The 26,157-nt window shown below is 42.5% G+C and overlaps 1 protein-coding gene across 4 annotated transcripts in view; it reads left to right on the top strand.

The window, feature by feature from the left end:
• Positions 1 to 8,047: 8,047 nt before the first annotated feature.
• Positions 8,048 to 26,157, top strand: part of runx2b (RUNX family transcription factor 2b) — a 40,702-nt gene continuing 22,592 nt past the window's right edge. Inside the window, exons 1-2 of one of the 4 annotated variants that reach the window (XM_065963996.1) lie at positions 8,048 to 8,807; positions 9,023 to 9,146. In XM_065963996.1, coding sequence (XP_065820068.1) covers positions 9,089 to 9,146 — 58 coding nt within the window. In that variant the 5' untranslated portion in view covers positions 8,048 to 8,807; positions 9,023 to 9,088. Of the gene's footprint in view, positions 8,812 to 9,022; positions 9,147 to 24,030; positions 25,118 to 26,157 lie in introns of those variants that run through there. The other 3 variants (XM_065963994.1, XM_065963993.1, XM_065963995.1) reach the window with 3 other exon arrangements.

Genomic DNA, 26,157 nt, shown 5'->3' on the forward strand with positions numbered 1-26,157 from the left:
AAATTCAAGAAAACAATTCGATTTTTGTCTTGTACCAGATTTACAACATATTTAAATGACTTGCTTTGGATTTAAATGTACTCAGAGATTCAAAATAAGCACATTCAATCTGCATACATGTTTTAACGGCTCACACTGGAATGCAGGTTTATTTAAAGAATGTGTTTACAACTGCGCCGTTACTCTGTTACACCGTAATGCATTCCTGTGTGTCAAAATGCTGTTGGATGAATCAAATTCGAGCATAGATTATAATGTGATTTATGCTTTGTGCTTGAAGTCTCTCTTTTTCTGAAGGAGTAAATACATTCCTTGTCTGGCCTGTCCGGGATTGATCTCTGCTGACTCAGAAAAAAGATTACATACCTACTGAGCATCTAATAGACAATGCCCTGAGGGTTACTTGTGCGCACGCTCGGTACATCTGCAGACGGCTTTGTGCTCAAAATGATTTTTACACAATCCTTTGAGCAACACACCTTCTCATGTACACTTTTTTTTTTGCAGACTGTAGTAAACTGCATAGAAACGTACATCATTAAAGGGGTTCAGGTGATAAACATATCCTTACATAGCATCATTAAACAGCTTTATTGTAATTTTAGTGTTACATAAAACACTAAACGCTGTTATATATAAATATTAAAAAATAAGAAATAAATGTGAGATGTGAAATACATGTACAATGTCGAACACTGCAGTAACTTCCTTTTTTTTTATTTTGGGCAACTCAGGGTTGATTTGGAGTATTCCCGTCTGACTTGAATTTGATATTCATGCAGCCCTTGTATTCAAACCCATAAACTATAGTCCCATACTGTGAGATCTGTTAAATGGTTATCCTAAGACAATACAGTCAGTGAACTGTACGAGCTGGCCCGCCTGCCTGTGCTTGGGGCTGTATTATGACTGGTTCAAGTCAACGTCCTGCTCGTACATCTTTCTAAAATTATACACCACAACGAAGAAAAGCGGCCACTTCTAAACAATGTCAAAAATTCAGATTTAGATCCCTTCTTTTTTTATATGTCTTGTTATTGTGTTACACAGCGAGTGAAAGACGAGTCACAGCATTATGAAATCATGTGAGGAGGGCAATTATCCATCACAAAAGCCCCACAGAGAAAAGAAAAAAGAACCCACCGGCTGGATGAGACAACAGAGCCTTTTGTTTGCTCCATTGTCAGTGACACAGTGCCGAACTCCTCCTCATAATGGCTTGTTTTTCCGGCGAGCTTTTATCAGGAAGACTTTGTTCTCTGCAGAGAGTAAGCCGAGTTTCTGAGACACATAATGGGCAGCTTATGTGTAAGCTCATTCAGGTTGCGATTGGCTGTCGTGACCCAAAGATCTGAGTCATGGCCAGTGCACAGTTAACGTATTCCTCCTCACACACGCTGCACACTGTCATTTTTGTTATTGACATTTGCGTAGAGTGACCGCATCATGTGACTGAGGGCGTCATGTGACCTCGTAGTGGAGTTGTATCATCAGTGCGTTGTAATTATAATGGTGACTTAGCAGTCGAGCCACTTACACTCTGTTGACCTCTGCCTAGCTGCTATTGTAAAATCTCTCAGCTGTTGACAACCAACCACACAATGACAGGGTTTCTGGATCGCTGCAGCTATACTGTACCAACCTCACTGAACGCAGGCTGCAGAGAGAACCCGAGAAGAAGACTTGGGAGCATCAAAAAGTCTTAAGTCATGGTCAGCTCGTGTTTGGTATGAAGAAGCCGCTGAAGGTCTCAGTTCAGGTCTTAGCGGCCTGGGACCTGTCCTCACCTTTAACACAGCATGGCATATATAAACCAGACAGCAGGACTTGTAGACGTCCAGTCTGCTTTTAATGCATAGAAGCGCCATAAAGTTTCACAGAGGTGGAGAAACTGCGGGAGAGTGGTATGCACGCCAAGTTGGTAAGATATATAGAGGTCCACCTCCATCTACTTAGCACACAAATTAAACCAACTTGTCAGTGAACATTTAGAAATCATCGCTTAGGTCTCTGCGGGCCTCGCTGTTTGAACTGCAGTGTAGGTAGGCACTGTTTATCCTGGACCGGCCGCTTGATTAAAATGAGGAATGGAGGTGGGGAGGGGAGAGACATGGCTCAGCTCAGTCTTTCGGTGGTCAGCCACAGGCTCCTCATTGCGGCCTCCACCGATGATCTGACTATTTTTTGCAATTTTTTGCAATCACAACTCCAGGAGCTATTTTTAATGTATGTTTAGGTTGTGCACACGCCATTCGATATTAAACATTTCCCCTTATTACTTAAAGGCTGACTTTATTTTCACTCAAAGCTGAGACTCCAAAAACAGCCGTCCAGACACCACAAGAAAGGGGGCTCGAGTCACTGGAAGATGCAGCTACCACCGCTGGACTCCAAAAGAAAAATATCTACTTTTCATGAAGACTATATTGTACCGTACTTCACCCAACAATTCATGTAGAACATCAACATCCTCTTGCTGACTCAGTGTTGTAGATTATGTTTCTACTCTTCCATGAGTTTTGGAACGTTTTGAAGCGAAGCCCTCCGTAACTCTTGCTTCGTTTTATGGCTGCAGGTCATCGTCCCGCCTCAGCAGCACTGTAAGGAGATATTTGCGTTCACACCAGCGCTGCAGCCGCCAACAGAAGCTGATTGCAAATGGTGTTTGTTTCCAATGAAAGCACGTTAATTTGGGCTTGGCCGCAGTGTAAACTACCTTGGCGTTTTACAGATGTCGCCTGTTAAAGTGAATCACTGTACCTGCCTGTTTGCCCCTGCCAGGCTGTTCTGATGCCTCGCCAGAGAGAGTACACAACACGAGCCAAAAGAGCTATTAATAAGCCCTTCCTTTTCTAATACTGTAATACCTCCACGTGTGTAATGTCTGCTCTGGGCTAATTATGTCACGTCATTTTTAGCCTTCGCAGAGAGACGAATACACACAGCCCCAGTCTGAGTTAATTTTAACTCATCATAGGTATCATTGTACCCGAAATGTCACCAGAAAAAAACTCTCTTGCGAGAAATACATTTCTGAGAAAACACTTCACCGCTGTGACAAAGCAAGAAATCAGCTCACTGTATGCTGCAGCACTGCTTTACACACACACGCACTATGTTAATAGCATGTGTAATTTTAATCATGTTCCAACACATGATACCTCTATTATGTTTCTGTGAGAGCTTGAGATAACAAAGCAAATCCATTTGAAGGTGTGTGGTCCTGTGTGGTAGGGTAGAGAAAGTGTCTGGCAGGGTGGGCCATCGACCACAGTCCTCAGGGCAGACCTTGGCCAGAGCTCAGACTATGGCCAGGCTCTTTAGCTACACACACACACACACACACACACACAAACATACAGTAAAGTGTAGTATACGGCCACCAGTGGAGAAGCAGTAATGAATGAAATATTATATTCCACATGATATTCCAGCATTTAACATTATTACCTTCATATAAAAGCATGTTTTTGACAGCTAGGAATACATATATTACAAAATTGTCCATACAGCAAATTGAAGACCCTTCCAAGCTGGCAGTACTTCCAATACAAATATTCAATTTTTTTAATGTTGTAGGAACTCCCTGCACTGCTTATACACGCATAGTATGAAAAGTAGCGTTTAAAACCACACACACTGAAATATTTCACGTGTGTGAAAAATTAAATTGCCAAAATCCTTCCAATCAGGCCGAGAAAAAATAAATTGCTTTGAATAAGTATATTGTATTTTATATTTTACAGCTGTATTAAAAATCATGCAATTTGCAACTTTCCTGTGTTCCATTTTCAGACGTTTTTATAGTCAAGGGCATAGATCGTGGTTGGGTTTCAGTGATGGACTAGATTTGTCATAGGTAGTGCGCTGGTTGCCTGTCGGTTAGTGTGTGCGCCTCATGTGCAGGGGCTGCAGTCCTCCAGGCAGGCGGCCCGGGGTTCGGGTCTGGTCTGTGGCTCCTTTCCTGCATTTCTCACTCCCTGATTTCTGACTGTGTCCACTGTCCTGTCTCTAAATAGAGGCATAAAGAAGTCCAAAAATAAACCTTTAAAAAAAAGACTTGCCATAGGTAAGGTTGTTGAGTTGCCGACCTGGCCAAAGAGTGAGAAAGTAAAATACTTGGCCTGCTTGAATAAACCCACTGTGATTGTTTCAGGGGAAAACATTATACATCCCTTGTGTCTCAATCGTTCCAGTTTCTAAAGAATTCATGCAGAGATATCTGACACTACAACATCGTCATAACTCAGATTTTCACCATCAAGGTTGTTTATCACTTGCTGCGCCACCCAAGAAGTTATGTCTCCTGCCGTATGCATGAGACTCGACATTCTTACTTCTTTTTTTTTTCCATTGAATATTTTCGATTCAATCACGATGTGAAAATTATATTCCCATCAAACTGTGTGTAATTTACTGTAGCTCAGCTGAACTCACTGCAGTGCTGCACTCTGTCCGAAGGTTTGTTTCTGACAGCAAGGCTTCCACTCGCAATAACTTTCAAAATGTTTATACATGACCTTAAATGTTATTCTTGACTTCAGTATCAGGTACTAAACTAATCCTTCTGTATATTCTGCCTTCGGCATTGCACTGGTGATCCAAAACAAAAAGTCAAACAATTATTCAAAGAGACTATTGTGGAAGACTATAGTCTTTTTTACCATTGAGGTAAATTGCATTATGGATAAAAAAATTAAAAAAAACCTGTACTGTGATGTTCAGTGTGCAGAATCTGAACAGCCTCCCCGTAAGAATTCTGTAACATGCGCTGAAACTCAAGAGGCATGTTCTTGTTTTAGACAGCAAATATTTACAAAGCAGCGAGCCAAGGAAAATGTCTCACTGCACCAAAATAAGTTAGGTGGCCGAGACTTGTGGAAATGCTGTTGTGCTGCGGAATTTGGAGATTGTTTGCGTTTCATGTTTGACAATTTTTATTAATTTCATTCACTACACAAACAAGATTCAATGTCAGTTGTCAAGTACTGACCGCATGAATAGTTTTATTATTCAGAGAGGTATTTGTTTTGGTATATTGAAAATACTCACATTTGTTATGTAAGTATTTCTACTGTGTGCAGTAGAAAGCATGTTGATAATGCAGACTTGGACATCAAACAAAACGTACATTATTGTTTTGCATTGTTTTTGTTAGATACCTCAGGGCCTTTGTTTAATACTCAGCTTTAAATAAAAAAAATCCTACCTCTTCATCGTTTGTTACATGAACATTAGAATTATTGTACATTACATTACATTCAAACTGAGAAATGGACCAAATGTTTATTTTAAGAATGCTAAAATGAATGCCCTAAATATTAGAGCTGGTGCTGCAAGATCCTCACTGATACAAAACGTGTCACGAAACTTTGCAACTAAATTTGCATAATATACTGAAAATGTGAAAGTTCAGAGGAGGAGACACACTGCTGTATTATTTAATCAAAAATATTTATATTCACAATTTCAATTCAAATTTATTAAAACAGGGTTTTCAGAATAACATCATTTCAAATTTCTGGTTATTCTTACACTATATCAATACCTGTTTAGTTACCATGGCACCAAAAATTAAACCCTTGGCACCCAAATTGTGAAATTTATCGTTTTTAAATGACCAACATGCACACGATACAGGTACATAAAAAGTCAAAGAACACATACCAACTCCTTTGAAATAATCAATAAGCGTTTTATTAATTCAATAAGGACGCTTTTTTATTTTGTAAAGGATACAGACCTATATTAAAATATTCTCTCTCAATTAACACTCAGTGTGTGTTGGTTTCTGTATCTACACAGACCTTGTCAGGCCCCTGTCTGTTTTTCTCTCTCTCACCATATTGTTGTTTGTGACAGTTCTGTGTGTCTGTCATTGTGCAGTACTGTAGAGCTCACAGCAAACACTCTGCAGGTTGGGACTAAGTGTTCACATAATAATCAGGTAGCATCACAGTCTCTCTCCTTTGTTGGTTTGTAACAGTGAAACTTACTGAGACCCCAAAAGAACTTTACAAGTGTCGATATATGCCTACCTATGAATTTGAACGGTCTGTCTGTGTTGTGTCTGTGTGACAGCTGCATGTCTGACGGTCACACAGAGACATAGAGTGCAAATGAAGAGCTACTTACAAACAACACTAACTCCTTCTTGCATGTTTGTGCGGGAGCTGCAGACAAGTTTATTAGTTCTTAAGAGCATTACCGACTGGGAAACAATTAAAAAATAGCAGCTCATTTCTTTCTTTAAGTGCTTTATTTACTTTAGCCCAGCACCCTTCATCACCCTTGCTTTACTTTATCACTGCTTCTCTCTTGCTCGCAGCAACTTAAGGCTCAAAGAGCCAGCCTCTTAAAAGCATCATCTACAGCCACGAAGGCTGTAATAACAAAAATTTAGAGGAAATAGATCATTTTTATACATCTAATGTATTCATATAGGGGTGGCGGGAAAATCAATACAGCATTGTGAAAACATATTTTATTTTGCACAACCCTTCTGTAAACACAGCCTGTTTTTATTGTAGCAGATGATCATTTACCAGTAATTCACTTTATAATGACCTTACTTTTGCTGTACTTTTTGCTTTGCAAAGAGAAATTGGATGAATACCTCTGAGACTTCTGCCTTAAACTAAATGCGTTAGAGTAACAAGTTACTCAGTGATGCAGAAAAATTGAACAAATACATTTAAAATGGCAGTAGCATGACAAAACACAGTAGTTTTTTCCTCAAAGATTGTTTAATGACGTGAGCCTCAGAAACAAGATTGTCACCTTCATGTTGTTATGGTGGAAGTAAATATATTGGAGACGGACATCTTGAAACTCATTGCTCATAAAACAAAATGACTTGACAGGCTTGATTACCAAAATGTCAGTGAGAGAATGCGTTTGTTTGTATTCAGACTGGCTGCCCTATTAAATGAAAGGCAATAATTAAACAACAGGGAAAGTTATATGACTGATTAAAAGGTAGTTTGATTGGCAACCATAAATCATAATGAGAGAGCTCGAGGCATTTTTTATTTTCTCTTTAATGCTTAGTCAGACGTTCCCAGGGGCCAGTGGCGATTTGCCTGTGATACTCAAACACCTCCTAACCTGACTGAACTCCCCGCTTCATTCCACACATTCCTCGTCTTCTGTACGAACACCCCGTCTGTGTTTTTGATCTGTTGAAACAAACACCTCTCATCGCTGATCAAAGACGAGCCGTGACGTTTGAGGGTGTGTGCTGCGTGTGTGAGTTTGTGGGAATGTTTGTGTGTGTGATGATTCATCGTAGACTGTTGTGAGCTGCCTGCACTGTGCTCCGTGTTGCCAGGTCATTCTTGCAGGGTGTTTGTGTGCGTGTGTCTCCATGTGCTAACGAGGCATCTCTTTCATAGAGAAGACAGGTGGCCATTATTTACAGCCTATTACAGGAATAACCCCCCTCCCCCCATATTGCCTCAATGAGAGCCAGTTAAAGTTCAGAAGAGGCTTACAAGGGTTTGTGTACAAATGCAGTTATGAGAGTTATAACTAAAGATGTGTGGCCTCCAATACAACCATGAATGTGGTATGAGGTATCAGCAAAAGCTAGTCTAAATACTGATCTAATACCTTCATTTATTTGTTTATGAAATGCAAAGAAGAGAAAGCTTCTTGGACTGTTGAAGGGGACACATGGTGTGATATGACACACAAAAACAAACTCCAGGCCTTTTTTTATGCTCGTGGAGAGCTTAATTTTAGACAGAGATTTTGTTTTTCCACCAACAATGTGTGTATATATATATATCTTAAAAAGAGGTACCAATGTATTATTGGAAAAGTTAATTTAACATTAGAACAGCTCTGCTTATAACTAAAATAATAGAATGGCTACTGTCTTAAAACAGGGAGACTTAAATGGGATGAAAAGGCTCTGAGAGACAAAAACCTTGTGTCTGCTGAAGTGACACTGAGGCAGCACACTCCTCTGTAAATAAGCAGCTTCACACCACCTCCGCTTTCTCTCAACACACACACCCAGCCGTTCTGTCTCTCTATTTCTCTCTGCTGCACATGCAAACACACACACACTCATACACACCCAGTCTCACACCGCGAACCAGCCAGCCAGCCAGCCAGCCTTTCGCTCCTCACTCACACCCTCGAATCTTACCAAACTCAGCTCTCTCTGCTCAGAGGCAGACAGGAGCAGCACAGCAGCCTGTGAGAGGAGTTTAGGGAAGGAGCAGAGTGAGGAGTCAGAGAAAAAGAGAGAGAGAGAGAGAAAGAGAGAGAAGAGGGGGGTTAAAAAGTGAAGGGAGAGGAGAGCCCTGTTCCCCATATGCTGAGGAGGCATGGGCGGTTGAACAAGCTGCCCCCACTGAAGCCCTCCTGACTCATGGGAGTGTCAGAGCCTGATGCCCCAGAGAGCCCGAAAACGCTGCTGATCCACGCGTAAGAGAGAGAGAGATAGAGAGAGAGAGGAGGAAGGAGGGGAGCCAGAGAGGAGAGAAAAAAAGTCCAAGGAGAGAGAAGGAAGAGGAGAGGGAAGAAAGCCACAACGGTAGGCTGTCCCACTCGACTGCTGTGCCGTGATGACGTCAGAGGCCATGTGACCCGGGCTTCTCCAGTGACGGCACATGGAGGGCAGGAAAGAGACGAGTTTTAAAGCTGGTGCCTTTTGGGTTGTGTGAGGGCTCTGCTCGCCTCCCAAACAACCACAGAACCACAGACGTGCGGCTCGGGGTTGGTGTTTGAGGGCGACCCGGAGTGTAAATGGTTAATCGTCGCGGGCCAGCACCAGTCACAGGGACGGCGCTAAGCGAGTAAGTACGTTCCAACCACACTCGCCAAGCAAGCAAGTCCGACACCATCTGATCTATCCGCAAAGGCGATATTTGCCTCTGCAATTTTTTTCTCCATAAAACCAGACCTGGTTGTTACTTGTGGTCATCTGAATAGTTGATACGTAAAAAGCATGTCTTGTGGATGGCTTTTTCCTTCTTTTTTTTTCATGACACGCTGCTCGCTCTTGGTTTAGGACGTGTCAAGGGTCACGGAAACCACAGAGGAACAAAAGTTGGGCTTGCTGCGACCAGAGGCAGCTATGGCATCTAACAGCCTTTTCAGCACAGTGACACCGTGTCAACAGAACTTCTTCTGGGGTGAGTACTGCTTTGTTGGTGCTGTTGTGTCTGAGTTGTGATTGGGCGATCGGGTCACAGGGAGGACTCGGGGTCAGGTGTTGAGGTTTTGGATGGAGGTATTAAGAGGGGTTTGGGTAAAGGGGGTAAGTTTCTTGGATGGGATTGAAGGATTTGGGTCTAGATGAGCGGAGGGGATCAGCTGAGGTCATCGAAGACCCGGCTATCCATGTCCAAGCTTTTTGTGGTGGAGGAAAGACCCAGCAATCATCAAGGCTTTTTGTGGTGCGCAAACACACACACAAAAAAACTAAAAAACCTCTCTCTGCGTTTAGCAAATCCAGTATTTACTCTACGTGATGTTTATAAATATTTCTGAAGGAGGGAGATGACATGTTTGTGCAACATACCCTCAGATTTACAAAGTGATGCCATTGCGGAACCAAAAACAAAAGCATGGGTGATATTTTTGACAAACGTAAACAGACGCTGCACATGAGAGTTTACAGTCGAGCATTGAAACAAGATGTGGGGATTACCCCATTGTCAGTGTGTTGGGTGTCTACATTGTGCGTAGGGAAGAAGTATTGATTAGTTTGCCAAGAAAGATCTGTTAACGCTTCCTGAAATTGTTCAGTTGTGTTTCTGTCATTAATTAATCAGTGTGGATTTCTGCCGCCTCCAGGGAGCTTTTAATAGACTGACATAAATCCACTCTGAACAAGAAGTCACTCTATGTTGACTTCCATTATAAAAAACTTGTAATCTAAGAACTGGAATAAGAATTAGAACAATTAGACATTCATTCTATGCAGACTTATTGTTTAGCATGAAACAGGTAAAAAGGTAGGATTGTGTTTGTTTAATAACCTCCTGACGGTATTTTCTCTCCACAAATACTAGGACAGTGAAACACTGCAGAACAAAACATCTCAATGCATTTAATTATGTATATTTCTAATATTAAATTTGTCTAATCTTTATATTCTGTTGCTCCTTGGATCTATCTTTCGGAAATAAGACCTTTGAACAGTAGCGGAACTTTATGGTTTTCAATTAGCTATGAAGGCCAACTTTCATGCTCCAGTTTGCGGCCTCTGTTTTGGGTTCACTGTATTCTATTGTGACATATTCTTTGCACAATTTAATTAAATCAACAACATGAATAACCTTTTCGTTTTACCAGATGAATTTTATCATTTAAATAAACAATGCCATTCCCGTGCGACATAGGAAATAGACAGGTTCAGCTTAATAGCCGCCTTCCTCCTCCTCCTTCTCCTCCTCCTCCTCCTCTCCGCTTCGGTCCATAGCCTGCACTTCTCCGTCCAAATCAAATGTTTAAAAGATGTTTTTAAGAAGTCGCTCCGTGGTCAGACACAGCTGTTCTGGGCTCAGGCTCCGCACAGAAGCAGAGCGGCTCCTAATGCGCTCTGAAAGCCGGGAGAGAGTGAGCGTCCTCAACCAATCCCCACCACCTATTACCACGTTAACCCCTGACCTCTCGGTGCGTCTCTGGGGTCGCAGCACGGGAGAGCGAGAGGAGAGGAGCAGCACTGCAGGAAATTGAAAGCATGCTGTGGAAGACAGAGTGAGGAAGAGAGGAGCAGATGTGTACAGATGTTCAGGTGGAGTGACTCATAGAAAAGATCATCACTGGTAGACTCTTGTAAAAAGGTATTTTTTTGCGATATTGTGCTGCTGCTCATTGAAGGTGCTCCTGTTCATGATTATCTGGGCTGTAAAACTGTCAGTACAACCACAAAAAGTCCCCCGACAGCGCAATGTGATTTTGTAAGACCACCAGTGCTTTCTGTTGTATTTATAATTCAAAACAATTAAATGTAGTGTATTGTCATGTATCAGAACTGGCAAAAATTTGAATCAGACGTAAACTTTTTTGTTTTGTCTAAAAGAAGATCTTGGTTTAATGGATGTGGACCATTCAGCCGTAAAACGCTGAAGGTTCACTTTTTATTATAACCTAGATATTAGGTTTGTTTTTAAAGTCTTAATTTCTATGAATCGAAAGATTATTTCTCTATTCCTGACAACTTACATGCATTCTTAGAACAAAAAACTCAGCTCTAGTCTTTCCTTTTTGTTGATTTTATAGTTTTTCTTCCACTTCTCCTACTCCCATGTTTCTCCTGGAGGTTTTACTGCAGCGTCAGCCAGTTTTCCCAGAGAACACAAGTTACAAAATATTGTTTTGTTAGTTTCAAAGCCACATTACTCCATCCCATCCGTCAGCGTGTATTTAAGGACATTTTTAATTTAAGCTGAGCGTTTCATCCCCAATGATAAATTGAGTTGACTTGTGGGAGTGGGCACATGCTCTAAATTGAAAATAAGGGGTCTCATTAAAATTTGTCTTGGCGTTTACATCAAGCAGTTCTCATTTAATTGCCTCAGATACATTTTTTTTTTATAACTCCTCCTCAGACTGGCAGATGAGATGGGGAGGGCAGAGTAATCTTCAACATGTGTGGCACCCACTCAACCACTGTGCCTCTCCGGGGAACATTTAAAAGCCTCTTTTCTCTATTACAAACTTAATTACATATAGACAATTAAGTCATGGGAGCAATTATCGTTCAGTCGCAGTAGAGAAGAAAAAAAAAACGCTTACAGAGACCTATCCAAATCAACACGATCAAAAGAAAAAACAGGGCAATGTGGGTAAATATCTGAAGACTCCGGGCGGAAAACTTTCCCCAAAAGAAAATCTCAGATAATTTGCAGGGGAAACCGTATATGTATTTGAGAAAGGCAGCTTCTGTTGCATAAGTATTGCCTTAGATCTAACCACAGGCCCGCTTCTTGGAGACATCTTAAAAGTGAACCAGACATCCTCCCTCCTCCTCCCCCGACGGACGGTGAAGCCCACTCATCAATAGGTAATTTGAAAGAGCCTGTGGGGGGGGGGGGGGGTTGGGATCGCTTCACTGGCTGCTACTGTGCAGATAGGACTCTTCTCTTAACTCCTGGCTCAAAGGATCTCTATTTAGCGTTGCTTAATTGTACCTCGGAGGCAAACATGTTATTTAATCCAAGCAGGGTCAAACTGATGGAGTAAAACGGTGCTGTGTGTGTGTTGGCGCGCTGTGTCGGCTATTAAGACTTATTAGTGCTTGAGGTTCACATTAGTCTACATAATTCTTGGGGGTAATCATGGAGGCGCTGTGTTAATGTGATCAGTGTTTAATCAAAGATAGATGAATTGGTCTGTATTTTCACTCATCTGCACTTACAGTGAATGGTGGGTTGATTAAGGCTTTTTAGAGTCTGTTAATAAGGTCTCAATAAGAGTGTCATGGGAACACTATAACCTGAGATACAAACATCTCAGGTTAGTATAATATAAGTTTCTCCCACTGTCCCTCATGAGAAAGATGAGGGAAAAGTTGTCTGTGTTTTTCTTTTAATTTGCAGCAATAATGTGAAGTCAATAAAAGTAAATCAATGAATTAATGTAACTAAGTGTAGCACTGTCCCTTAAAATAAGAGTCATAATTTAAAGGCTTTCTTTTCTCTGTAGCGTGACTTAATTATCTCGTCCACAACACCTTGTGTGAAATATCTACTTCTCCTCCTTCCAGTTGAAGCAGCGAGCATTTATTTAAACAAGGGAGAATGGGACTGCAGTGTAATATTATGCTCCCTCCTGTAATAAGGAGACTGCAACAACAAACGCAGAGTTCAGTGTAAATACTCACAAGGCACCGTGTGTGTATTATCCCGTCTTTTATCTTCTTATTCAGTAGCTCGGGGGCTAATTACATTATTATGATAAGGCAACCTGCCAATTGACTGTGCTTACTGCAGGTTTCTGCCTTTTTGCAGTGTTGATAATAGACTCAACAACAATCGTATTGTATGTTTAACACTCTGAGCGCTTAAATCTCTGCCTTCTTCCCTCATAAATCAATGCAAATGTCAAATTTCTTTGCCATGTTTACTCTACACATACATGCCAAATTTCTGTGTAATTTTTGGACGCCACTGCAGACTCATGCCACAGTGCACATAGCTTTGATTCTTGAACGCACTATAATTGCCAGGTAGCTTAATGCCATTGCGTTAGCCGTTGATGCTTTTAATGCAGCGCTTTGCTATTTTCACACTTCACAAGATCCTGCAGCCCTTCATCCATTTCAATTGCGTCATGCTGGGCGAATTACGGTTATCCGATATAAGCCCTCAGAGAGGAAGTAACTACCTAACACTTTGAAAATTGGTCTATCTTGGAACCGGTTCACCCTAATGAAACAGAACACCAGTATTGTAGCCCTGATTCATATTCCTTTTTTACTCTTTTTCTGTCCCCTCTCCTCTCGCTTCCATCAAGCGAACATGTTTTATTTTAGTTATTTAAGTATGAAGACGGCTTCCAGCAGAGCTGATACAGCAAACCACAGGAAATCTGAACAGCATTGTTTAGCGTTTGCGCTCGCTTTCCTGCGAAACAGCTTCTATTCCATTCTCCGTGTTTCTTTAAGAGGGGGAATATGGAGTGTCGAGGTTCCTGGATGTTTGGGTTCAGCCTGTAACGACATGAGTGAGAGCGCGACCACAGCACCTATACAAGGCCTTACCTGTTCTGCGCCCACAGTGGGGAAAAAGGCAGGTTTTTCCCCTTGTTAGTTTAATCTTAAAGGAATGCGGTATCCCCTCTGACTCAGGCCAAACTCCCAAATACATAAACCTACTTAGCAGCAGGTCATGAAGAGAGCAGCAACGGGGCTGGAGGTGTTAGCTATATTTTTTAAGGCAATTCTGATTATTTATATGAGGTCACACATACAGTAAATACCCCGAGTGTGAACATTAAAGGGCAGGATGTGCTAGGAGAAGGTGAAGCAACGTGGGTAAAGGAGCATCAAAGAGTTGAACTGCGCTCTGACTGTGATCAATAGACTTGGCAGCTGCTCAGAGAGGTAGTCTGAGGGGATAAGTGCTCCTTGTTACTTCGTGTTTGCAGACATCGGTATCAGCACTCACTCTTTTCACAAGTTAGCAAAAGATTAGAAGAAGAAATTTGGTATTTTCAAATGGGAGTTTTTGTATGTGCAATATTGCAGAGTAATCAAAGTCAGGTTTGTAGTAACAGTAAAAGTATAGCAGAGTGAAGAGGGTTTGATGTACAGTATTGTGTTTGTGTGGGTGTTTGTGAGTGTGTGTCCAGACCAAAGGTGTCTGTGACAGGAAGATCTGTCTGCTTGATTAATGCTCTCACTCAAACTGGCACCTGGAACCAATCCCCCCCCCCCCCCCCTCCTGCCGCCCCAATCCCATGTACGAGTTTTTGTGTGTGTGTGTGCGTTTATGCCTTACACTGTGCCTTCAGAAGCTGCGTGTGGGTGTTATGAGCAGGAGGCGCAGATGGGACCGGGGGACTCGGGGCGGAAGAAAAGAAAGGTGTGTGCAGCGGAGGGAACAATAGATGGACGTGCAGTGGAGGGTATGGGGTGTCAATAATAGCACACAGGCCACATCTCCTAATTTGCTCAAATTACCTGCCCACACATCGGGCCCCCTGCCAGAGCCGAGGTGTGAACACAACAGATCAAATACACCTGAAAATCAAAGTGCCCACCCACTCAGCAACGCCCACGCAAGCCTTTTATGGTGGTCTGACAGCTCTGAAGGACGCGTAAGCGCGTAGATGAGAGGGGGTCTCTGTTTGTTCTTTAATGTGAGAGTGAGGGGTGAAATGTGAGAAAATTAGAGAGTAAAGGAGAAACTCTTAAAGTAAGTAAAAGAGTCAGAGATATGATACAGAAGGAGGGATCGGTTTGCGCTCGATGGGCTTCCAGTAGGACAGACTCTTTGAAACCACCTCCCATATGGCACGGCGGGGGCGGCCGTTTACCATCATCCACCCTCCTCTTCGTCCCTTTCCTTCCTCCTTCTCCTTCCCCTTATGTCCTCCCTCCATCCTTCCCCTCCCACCCACGCTTTCAGGAAAAAGGGCGATGACAAATGTGACGGGGCGGCGATGCTTTGGTCACCGCAATAATCAGAACAGAGTCATCAGCACCAGCACCACCTGTGGCACAAACACACACACATGCACACACACACACATAAAAGCGTGTACACAGATATATTCAAGCATGTGCATGCACACTGAAATGAAATATGCCCCAGAGACACAAAAGGGGCCAGGGGAGTGTGTGTAGGTGTGTGCAGTGGGATGCTAGTCTTTGAACTTTGAAAAGAGTGTGTAGTTGATATTGACAAGTCTCTGGGGAGGAGAGGGAAGCTGGAAATGTAAGATCTAATTTGTAAAGTGGCTGAGAGAGAGAGAGGGGAGGGGGGTTGGGGGGGATGGGGGGGGGGGGGCTGAAAGACAAAAAAGTCTGAAAGGTGAAACAAGCATGCAAATAATTGGGATTAAGAACGACAAACATTCCAGTGTTGCGTAGATGTTTCACTTTAACCGCCCTTCTTAGCAAGTAGGAGAAACAAACATTAACAATCACAATAAGTGTATGATTAACTATTTTGTAGGACGGGTATTAGGACATTTAAAGTGTCGATAAATGAGCTTGTGAACTATTACTGCTCTTCCAATGAACTGTAGTATAAACAACTGATGAATATTGACAAAACAGCTGTATTCATGTATAAGATAATTACAGTGTGTTATATAAAGAATTGATTAACTGTTAACTATCCTCATGTGTTTTTAAGCCAAGCTCAAACGAAGGCCTGATGAGCTCCAGGGTTTATTTTTGACCTTGGAAACAAAAGACAAACGCACTTTGCTGAACTTAAGTGAATACAATTAGGAACAAATTCATGCTTGATGTTTGAAGATAATGATAAAGTACTTTAATTGTAAACTTAATGTCACCATTTTCACTTAAAGATTTATCTGAGATGATGATATTGCGTTCTATTTTCCAATCTGTAGATGCACAGAAACACTGAACAGCAACTTAAACTGTCCTTCGATCTGTTCGAAACAACGCATACATTTGAAGTGTTCATTAAGTGTTAATATTCTTTTATAAAAGCTCAGTAGAGGGTTAACGTAAAAGTTACCAGATAGGTTTTCTGTCCTCCAACTTCGCTACAGATCTCTGCATGACTCCCTGTAAAAAAAAAAGAGAAGAAGATAAGTTTCAAACCGTTTCTGCTTGTACAGCACTGTTACAAAACTGCAAAATCCCCTACGTTACATTTCAGGTTGTTTTCAAAGCCCTTTCCTGTGACTGAGCCTGGCGTCTTTGGAGAACTTGTAGCTGCAGTGTTTTATGTTGATCCCTGAGCTGTTCCAGTTTACACATTGTCAATCCAATCATACTGCTCCGACACGCAGCTCTGTGTGATCAAAGTCTGCACACATACATACTGTCTGATCCCCGCTCGAGCAGGCTTTCAGTCTGGAGTTGAATCTTGTCACTCACTCAGACAGCTGCCCCTTTACAGTCGTCTGTAGTTCATTTTGTTGTCGCAGTTTAAAGTTTTCCGTCAACTGTTGCGCTATTCATTCTATTTTTTGTCTTTCCCCAAAGGAAATAGGTCTCTCTCTCTCTCTCTTCTCTCTTCCTCCTTTTTGGACGCAGACCAATAACAGGCCTTTTCCACTTCACTTCTTCTCGTGCTGAATGAGCAAAGGAGGATCCCAGAGGAGCGAGAATATTTTATTTAGAGTTATATTTTGAAAGTTCCTCTCCTCCTCTGTCTTTCTTCCTCTCTCGTGCGGAATTTAAGGATGCTGCAATATTTCTGTGTGTGTGTGTGAAAGAAAACAGCTCACGCAGAGCAAAGACGATTCAAAGTTACAGCGAAATGACAGGCTGTGAGGCTCCGCTCTTTTGAATTGTATTGTTTTCTTTTCATTCCTGCTCAGGAGGAGGAATGGTGAAAATAAAAAAGAAAGCCCAATTGGGACAGAAAGCGAGCACTTTAGTCTCAGGAGAATTACTCTCGACACAAACAAAAATAGCAGTCATTTTCTGCTGACAAACACTTTTTAATGTGCGGGTGTTTTTTGTGAAGCTGGGCTCTTTTTGTTGACTTATTTATGACAAAGCTACCATCCCAGGAGAGAAAGGGTTGTGTATGTGTATTGTAGCCTTGGTTTACTGTAGCTTAAAGGTGTATGATGGTAATAAAGGAATGCTAGAGTTTTTTAGTTTAATTGGAAGCAGTGGTTCCTTATATAAAGAATTTCATTTGAAAATATGTTAATTTAAGGAATTGTGTAGTTTGTACAACACCCACTCACAACTTCATCTTTGCCTATTCTACAAAATGTCACTTTCACATAAATACTGGATTACACACACAATTACACCTACACGCACACACACACACACATGAACTCACAGCCAGACAGATACACACGCCCTTTTCCTGCACGGACCCTGCAGATGCAGCAGAAACAGTTGAGTTGGTCTCTCTGGTAAACAAACAGTGAGAGGCTGCTGGGAGTCTTCACTGGGCCTCCAAATTATAGTCCAGTTAACCTAAGTCTCAGAGCCAGCCCCTTTACTGCTACACACGCACACACTCACTGTGCATACACACCCACATCACATGCGTACACACACACGAGCTGCACTTTAAAGGCACCATAGAGGCACACTTTAAAAGCACATATACAATCAGGTTCTAATGGGACCTTGTCTGCGCTGCAGTTGAGCCAAGGGTAAAAGATTTTATGGACGTAAAACTGAGACTGAGAGGGAAGCAGACCCTGAGGGCCGATCATAAATATTACCCAATCATCAAGCTCACAGTGTGAGGCAATTACTGATGAAAAAGAATCTGTGGCAATGTAAACACAGCTTTAATGTTTACAGCTTCAACCCTGTATACTTGTGTCTTGACTTCAAGGTTTTCTGTACTGGTAGAGCAGCTTTGTTTTCAAGCCTAAAAAAATGGTTCTGGGAGCTTCGTGATACTGCTTGGAGGTCTCTTAAGTGTCATATTTGCCCCATTTTTTGCAGGAAAGTCTCTTAAAGAGCATTAGTGTGGTGGATGACACTAGTTCAGTGAGAGGAGATTGGATTGTTTAGAGCTTCTTTAATTATCTGAAATGAATTCTGCAACTACTGGGGACACTGTTCAGTCTCTGGAGGACTCAAGAACATCTCAGAGTGATCTATGACGCCATTAACTCCAGTTAAAACATTTAAGGCGATCAGTTCTCGCAAATTTATTTGTCGTAAATCTCTCGCCTCCTGGGTGACAGCATATTCCAAGAGGACAATTTAAATGTCAGCCCGAGACCACATCCCAACAACCCCATTGCCAAAGAGGTTTTATATGTGCGTGACGTTGAAATTCTCAGCTTAGCTATAATGCAATACCACAGAATAGATTGTGTTTGAAGGACAGCATTTCATAACATAACTGATGTTCCCCGTGGGACCCAGCAGTCGAGGAGTGTCCCGATGAGGACTCGAGTCAGGCGCTATAGAGCTGGCGACATCCGAGTCTCAGTGAGGGCCCGAGCAGACGCGACATGAAAAGGCTCTGTCCTGTAATAACCGGCAAGTTCTCAGTAAAATTGTGGAAAACTGTGTGTCATGGGTCAAACGATCAGACAATAAGCATTTATCTTCTGAAATCATGTTTTCCCAAAAATCTTTCATGTTTCCTTTCGTTGAACCCTCTTTTTTTTTTCCAAAGATGGCTGGAACTGATTTTATCTGAGGACATCTCTGTCTTCTCTCTGGATTCTCTAAAAGTGAACTCCTTCCAACCTCCTTTTTTCTCCCCCTTTACACCCCACCTTGTTGTGAGTCATCTCTGACCAGTAGTCTAATAGGCTCAGTCTAATTACAGGCTAAGGCTTTCAGCAAAGGCCCATCTCTGAGTGAGCTGCATCAGTGGTGACACTCTTCTGAACTTAATTTGTTAACTCATTCAGCGCACAAATCTCATCAGATGCTTCAAGTTAAGGCCTCAAATGTTTCACAAACCGAGCCTTCCGAGGTCAGTTTTAGTACTAAATGGTTTGGAATCAGATCTTATATTCATGGCTCCAGGTTGAAGAGTGTTCTGGAGCGGCTCCGAGCTGGACTGTGATCAGGAAGAGATCAGGAAAAAAGAGAAAGGAAAGTGAGATCCAAACCCTCGGAAGTTGAGCGCCGGTGTTCGATGAATGCCCAGTGCTGCGGCTGCACGCTGTTCCTGCTCAGTGCTTCTTTTTTTAAAAAATTTCCTGTTATCTGATTGGCTGTTGACTCAGTGTGGGACATGCTGCAAACTGACTGACTGACAGATTTGACACAGACCGCCCCCCAGAAATGAAGCAGTGCAGCAATGTCAGTTCTTCGTCTGAAGGTTTCCAATATATGTTCATTGCTGTCAGTAAAATTCATCATACATGGTCTATGATAGCCAAGAGAAACAAATAGTATATTTAATATATTTTAATGTTCCAAGACAAAAAATATATATGGCACATTTCAATGCGTTGGTTTGCACTGTCTCTGTTTATGTCTGCGTTCGATTGAGCATCAATAACAGACTTTTTCCTTCCTCGATCTGGCCCCCTTTTTTTTTTTTTAGCTCCTTAGATTGATTTGGATCTATTGCACCTGGACCCGCCTCCATCCATATACATACATACAATCTTACCTCCTGCCTCCTTCCTTTCCCCTCACTGTCCGTCCCGTCTTACCTTTCTCCCGTCTCCAAACAGGAGCAGTGGAAACGGGCGAGGGATAGCTGATAGCCCCCCAGGCGAGGGCTCGTCTGGGCCCCTGCCTGTTTTGCCTCTCGCTGCGTTGTCACCCTATCTATCTCGACCGTTCCTCCTCCACCTCACATAAATCATCCTCAATCGTACGACAAAGACAAGGAGAACAGAGAGAAATCTCCCCCCTATAAATCTGGTATTAGTTTTACCTCGCATAATGAACACAGGGGCTAAATGGACCCAGATACATGAGAACAGCATGTCTTGCAGATGTACTATAAATATTTTGATACTAGCCGGCTAGTTTGCAGAGGGGAAGTAGACCAGTGAAATACACAGAGGAAGGGAAAAGTGTAAAGTGGAATGTTGGCCTAGCCCGAGTGTCTGTATTGTCTTTAGCACCTACAGAGGGTCTCGGTCCAAGAAAAACGCTCTTTACAGGGTTCCTGTTCCCAGACGCAGTCCTGTACCACTCCTGGATACGCTGCGTTTCCTTCAAGCAACTCCTTCAAACTGGTCTCCGAGGAGGGGGGCTCATTGTGTGATTAATAGCTCGATCGGACCTGATTGAGTGATAGATGGTTTGAAGGGAAAACCATCACGCCTTAGGGACACATGAGTCTGGGTAGGGCGGCCCGCTGGAGGGTTTGATCGGTGGAGCCGCTGAATTAAAGTGAAGGGCTAATAATAGCATAGTTAATGACACAAAAGCTGCACAGAGAGGGGCAGCCAAAAAACGCCTGATGACTGTACAGATATTTTGTTGCAGATTTAAAAAGACAAACTATAACATACACACACGTCTGTGGAAAAACTGAACTCCCCCTTCTTTTGGCGTGTTTCTGGCTTCATCCCCGGGCACTGTCACCCTACCCCATCAAAGAGCCACACACAGAAAACCTACAAATACACTCTTACGCATGCTGTGACAGCAGGTGGTGTGTGACACGTCAACATCTGAAGGTTCCCTGGCACACAGAGAAAGCGTTCTCAGCTCTGGTCCACAGAGTGGCTCAGATCTATCATTGGGTCTCTTTAATGGCAGCCTTCGTCACATATTACTGCTTTATTTTCTCCTCTCCATCTCCCTGCCCACAGAAGTTCCTTTTTGTTCCTATTTTTAAGTACAAGTGATCTCAATTAGGGACCTCCATGAAGGCGGTAGGCGGCAGACAGTCAGAGCAATAAGAGCAGAGAGGAAATTGTCTTTATACCCCCCCTCCCTCCCTCCATCTCTACCCTCCTGCCACAAGCATCGAGTAGCCTCCCCCTCCATGTCTCCATCTCTTTCCATGCTGCTCTGTGCCATTTCAGAAACAGAGCAAAATATGGAAGAAAATTGCCTCTTGCATCTCACTTTCTTTCATGGTAATAAGTCCATTTAACTCTATAGGCTCCAGCCACCTAATGATTACACTCAGTGAAAATGGTTGCTGAGTAGTATGCACACACACCGCAGAACGTGCCGTCCCGTTCCTAACAGTTCACAGTGATGTCACAGGCTCAGTGACAGTCATTAAGGGCTTTTCTGTGATCTGGGATCAGTGCATCAATGTGAGGTTGTGTCGATGAGGTCACAAGGAGTATAGTTTCTCCTCTAGTCATCATCCTCGTCTGCCGGCTGGCTTGTTCAATAATTATCCGGCCTGTTGGACGACTACCAGCCTGAGTCTAACTATCTGACCGGCAGGCTAGTTTTGTGGCTTTTTTCTGCTCTCCTGGTCGGTTCGGTTGATTGGCTGGTAGACTGGATCTTTGGCTGCATTGCTGCCTAGCCTGGTGGGCTGGCTGATTGGTTAGCTGGCAGGCCCAGTTGGCTGGTGGCCTGCCTAACATGGAAACATCCCGTTAGAGCTGAAACAGCCTGGGCCTCGTCACGGCGCTCCTCTAGAAGGCTATAATTAAGCGTCTTGAAAAATTCAGCACTGTGAAATGTAGGCTTAATCCTTCGTCTAAAGTGGCTGTACTTTTCCTCTTGACTGATGAGTGTTTGCTTTTGAAAAGGAGAGAGGAGCAGCCTTCCTTTCATGTTTTCATTATTTATCTCAAATATAGTCAACATATATGGTTATCTAAAAAAAAAAAAGTATATACACGTGAACAGAAACTGTTGCACCTGACTGTTGTTGCCCGTTTGAACATAAACACGTTGCTTTTATACGTCCTGTAATCTTTCCTTATGAGGTGTTAATAATACAGATAGATGGAGTCTCTAAAAGTGTGTTTTTACGCGTCACGAGAGATGCATTGAAGCTGACAGTTATAAAAAGGCAAGGGAAAACAGAATAACATTATAGAAAGCGTGTGTGCACATATTAGCCCTTCACACAGCCTTTGTCATCCCCAAGTGGGACTGAGAACAGAAACTTTTATTACACGCTTGATATCTCGACAGGAAAATTAGTCAAAGAGTTGTCAGCTGAGTTTGATTTTTATTGGAAACAAATAATTGAAACTGAGCGGCAGAAATACAATATTACCATAAATCATAAAACGCACATCCTGCTCACTGTGGTATACTGTGGTTCTTCACTGTTAGAGACTTCTCCTACTGTGCAATGATTCCAAGCCAGTGTAACACAGTAGATGAATAATACCAGAGCTGAGGGAGGCGATCCAGCTGTGCACCAGGCGAGCGACAGCCACACTGAACGAGCAGCGTTAAGCTCCATTCATTACTTCTTAATATTAAATCTGTGAATACTGAGAAGGACAGGTCAGATTTTCTGAAACTCCAACAGTGCCTGAAGGCTCCAGGGTTCATATTCAATCACAAGTAGATTTTTGACAGGGTTTAATCAAGGACACTGACGCTGGGAAGTGGTATTCTTCAATTGAAGAGTGTATTCTGGCACATTGATGCCTGCTCTGGTGTCTCCTTCACATCTAAACATTAAAAGATTGATTTTAGATCCAGAGGTTTGTCTACCTCTGACTGACAGAGAGCCAGACAGACTGTGTGAATGCGGGCGTATCCTGTAGGGAGCTGGAAGACAGATGCTGGAAGTACAGCGGGGAGGTAAAGCAGAGTGAGATGGGACAAACACTCTTTGATGAGCAGAGTTGTGGGGATTTGAGTCACGACTACATGGGGTTGAGGAGGTGAAGGGGTGCACATGGGCCTTAAATCAGACGAGGGAAATCAAGAGGCTCCTTTTGCCTCTTTCTCTAATGGGCCACAGAGTTCAGAATATCTGAATTTCAGACTCACAAAAAAGTTCCCAAAATGATATTCCAGTTCAAATTTCAGTCAAAATAATGTAAAACACATATGTGTTTAAAATAATTAGCCTGATTAAATTGATGGACTGAAATGGACTCAGAGCTTGTTATTATTTCAGCCGTAACATTTCCTAAATTAAATTCCGCTTCAACATTAAGGATGTTTTCCACATTACAGCAAATGTATTCAGCGGTGAAAAAGCGATATTATCAGAACTGAAACCTAACTCTGTTGGAATAACCGGCTCCACGGTCCCTGCAAGGCCATGTTTATCACTATTACAGATTTAATTACTACTATTCACATTTATCCATCCGTGAATTGTTAGCCGATCTTTGAGAATGTTGGACAATGTGAACCATATTTCTGGTGTTTGGGGCACACAGAGGGGAAGTGTAACTCAATCACTCTTTTTTTTTTTTCTCTTCTCCTCCTCCTCCTCGTCCACATGACGAGGTGCCAGATGCGTGTCAGTGCTTTTAGACTTTATATATATACTATATGTGTATATATCCCTCCCACATCCTCACACACACACACACACACACACACACACACACACACACACACACGTATGCGAGCACACACATATACATACATACTTCTGAAATACAAGAAATCAAGTTATTTGAAGTTACTTTTAGACTTTAGTTCTTTTTCTTTTGACGCAGAAATCGTATTGTAAAATGACTTAAACGGTATCGCATAAAAATAAGCTGCATTAACCCCCGACAGGACCAGAATAAACGGACAGTTGTGCCTCCAAGTAGTCCCTTTTATTTTTTTAAACAGACCAAAAACATCAAGGCCTTTGTCTTATACACTCGCTGCAATAAAAGCCTGTTTCGGAGCAACAGAAAAGTAACTCAGAAATCTGCTGTGTGATGTGGCACTCACAACAGACTCATTGGGAGACTGATGGGTAATCAGGGTGGAGGGCGGGAGGAGGGGGGGGGGGGGGTTGGGTGATGAGAGCCGGCTGTGACATGGAGTCTGTCAGAGGGTAGATGATGCCCTCTACAGTAGACACAGGCTCGCTCACTTTCTTCATTCAGATGAACTTCCACGAAAGAGACATTTGAGACATTTTAGGACTTCAATAAAAACATTAAAATTATGTAGAATGTTTTATTCGGACAAGGTTTTGCTAACCGTGAGGTTTGTGATTGGAGATTTAGAGGTAGTTAAGGCTATTTCTAGTAAGAGTTCCTCTATGTGCTTTTGTGTGTGTGTGTGTGTGTGTGTGATGGTTTTTCCTTTGCTTTGGGAAAATTTGTGATTTGAAAAATATAATTTATTCTCATTTTTTGTATGATGGAAGACGTATTTGGATCCTATATATTTTTTTATTATTACACCAAACAAGAAAATTTATATTTTTTTATTGGCAATATGTGCTAAAGGTATAGTTTTTCTACAACAACCAAAATACTATTTATTTTAGATGATTATTATTGTATTATTGATACATTTTTGTGTAAAATACATTTATGTTTTAGTATAATTTGATGGAGGATGAGCCATATTGGGTTACCCTTTAAACTGTTGGGCTGTTTTAACAAAAAAAACTATACTTATCAAACAGATGTATTGAAGTAAAAAGTGCATTTTTTTTTTCTAAGATGTGCTGATGTAGAAGTATGAGGTGCATGAAATTGGAATGAGTACAATACAAGTCCTCTCTGTTCTAGGTAGATTATTTGACAAGCTGTATGAGGCTCATAAAATTAGATTTCATTTATCTGGCTTTTTTAAACAGCCCCCAGCACACGGGTAGCAGCCACAAGTGTGGTGGAACATAAATTAGAGCCGGTGTAAAGTAGAATACCTGTACACCTGCACAACAGCTCTCCCCTGCGACCGAGTGAAACTCTACTCCTGCGCCTCTACCTGACTCACCGCTCTCCGGTGACTCACTCACTCCTCTACCTTATGGAGTGTAACTCACTTCTCGGCTCCGTGAACGCTCTTGAGACGCGCACATTGTCAGGTCAAAGTGGTAACACAAGGCGGACTGACAGACTGATGGTGTTACTGACTGGACATGACCGTCCCCAGCAGAGTAGAAACGCGCAGAGGGTCCCGGGGAGCAGTAACATGTGGGTATGTACAGCGGGCAGCTAAGAACCTCTGAATGCCGACACAGAGAAAGGCGTTAAACATAGTTCCAAGTGTGTTTCATGAAGGTAGAGAGCTGACACGGAGACCTGTCCGCTCGTATATAGGCGTGATAGATTGTGGCGGAGGGAATGGATCCGACTCCAGACACCACGTGTTGGAGTCACATCAGCACAATAATTGCTGGGCGCTCGAGCTATATAAACCACAAAAAGCTTGCGCACGGGAAACCCCGACCTCCAAACACTAACCACATTTACGGCTACAAAAACTGGATTCTTTTTTCCGCCTCCTTCATCTCACCGGCGATGATTTTTCACCCCCGACTTCATCAACCTTTTTAACCCTAAATACAAAAACCTGCGGCGTGGCCGAGAGACTTTTCGTAAAGCGTGTACAATTTGCAAGCGTTTCTAGGTTATAAATAGCTCTATTAAGTATTGTTAGAGCATATTCCGTTGACTTTGAAAACTTTGTGTGTGTACATAGCCTGCGGGCTTTAAGAAAGCCTTTCAGTTTGACACAAAGACTTCAATGACGCACCTGGAGCAGCGCTTTGACTCCTCTCAAAAGGAAGACAGACAAAAACTTTTTGAGCATCTGGGCCGGCTGTTCCATTTTAGACCTGCTTTATTTGTAATAGTATAGCCTATTACGCGCTCGGACATTTATTTCATGTTATTTTTATCCGCACAAGAGCAACTACGGCTGCGTTATGGCGCATGGACGCTGCCCCAGAGAAGTTTGAAAAAAAAAAAAGAACTTGTCATTTAAAACATCATCCAAGTCTTTTGAGGGGTGTTTTTTCTTGCCGGGGCAGTATGTTTTATTTCGCTTGAAGGCGCCCAGTGAAGTTAGTGGAGAGGCTTTTTGAAACGCTGTGTGCGCTCGCGAGGTCCCATTTTCCGTTGGCAGCCGCGCTGAGGTTCAGCGAGCAGCACCGCACACTGCGAGTTTCTGACAGAGAAAGAAAGAGAGAGGAGCAGTAGAGACTTTGGACTTTTTTGATAATCCGCGCTGTTGTG

The sequence above is a fragment of the Labrus bergylta genome, chromosome 15 (assembly GCF_963930695.1).
Source record: "Labrus bergylta chromosome 15, fLabBer1.1, whole genome shotgun sequence".
Lineage (NCBI taxonomy): Eukaryota > Metazoa > Chordata > Actinopteri > Labriformes > Labridae > Labrus > Labrus bergylta.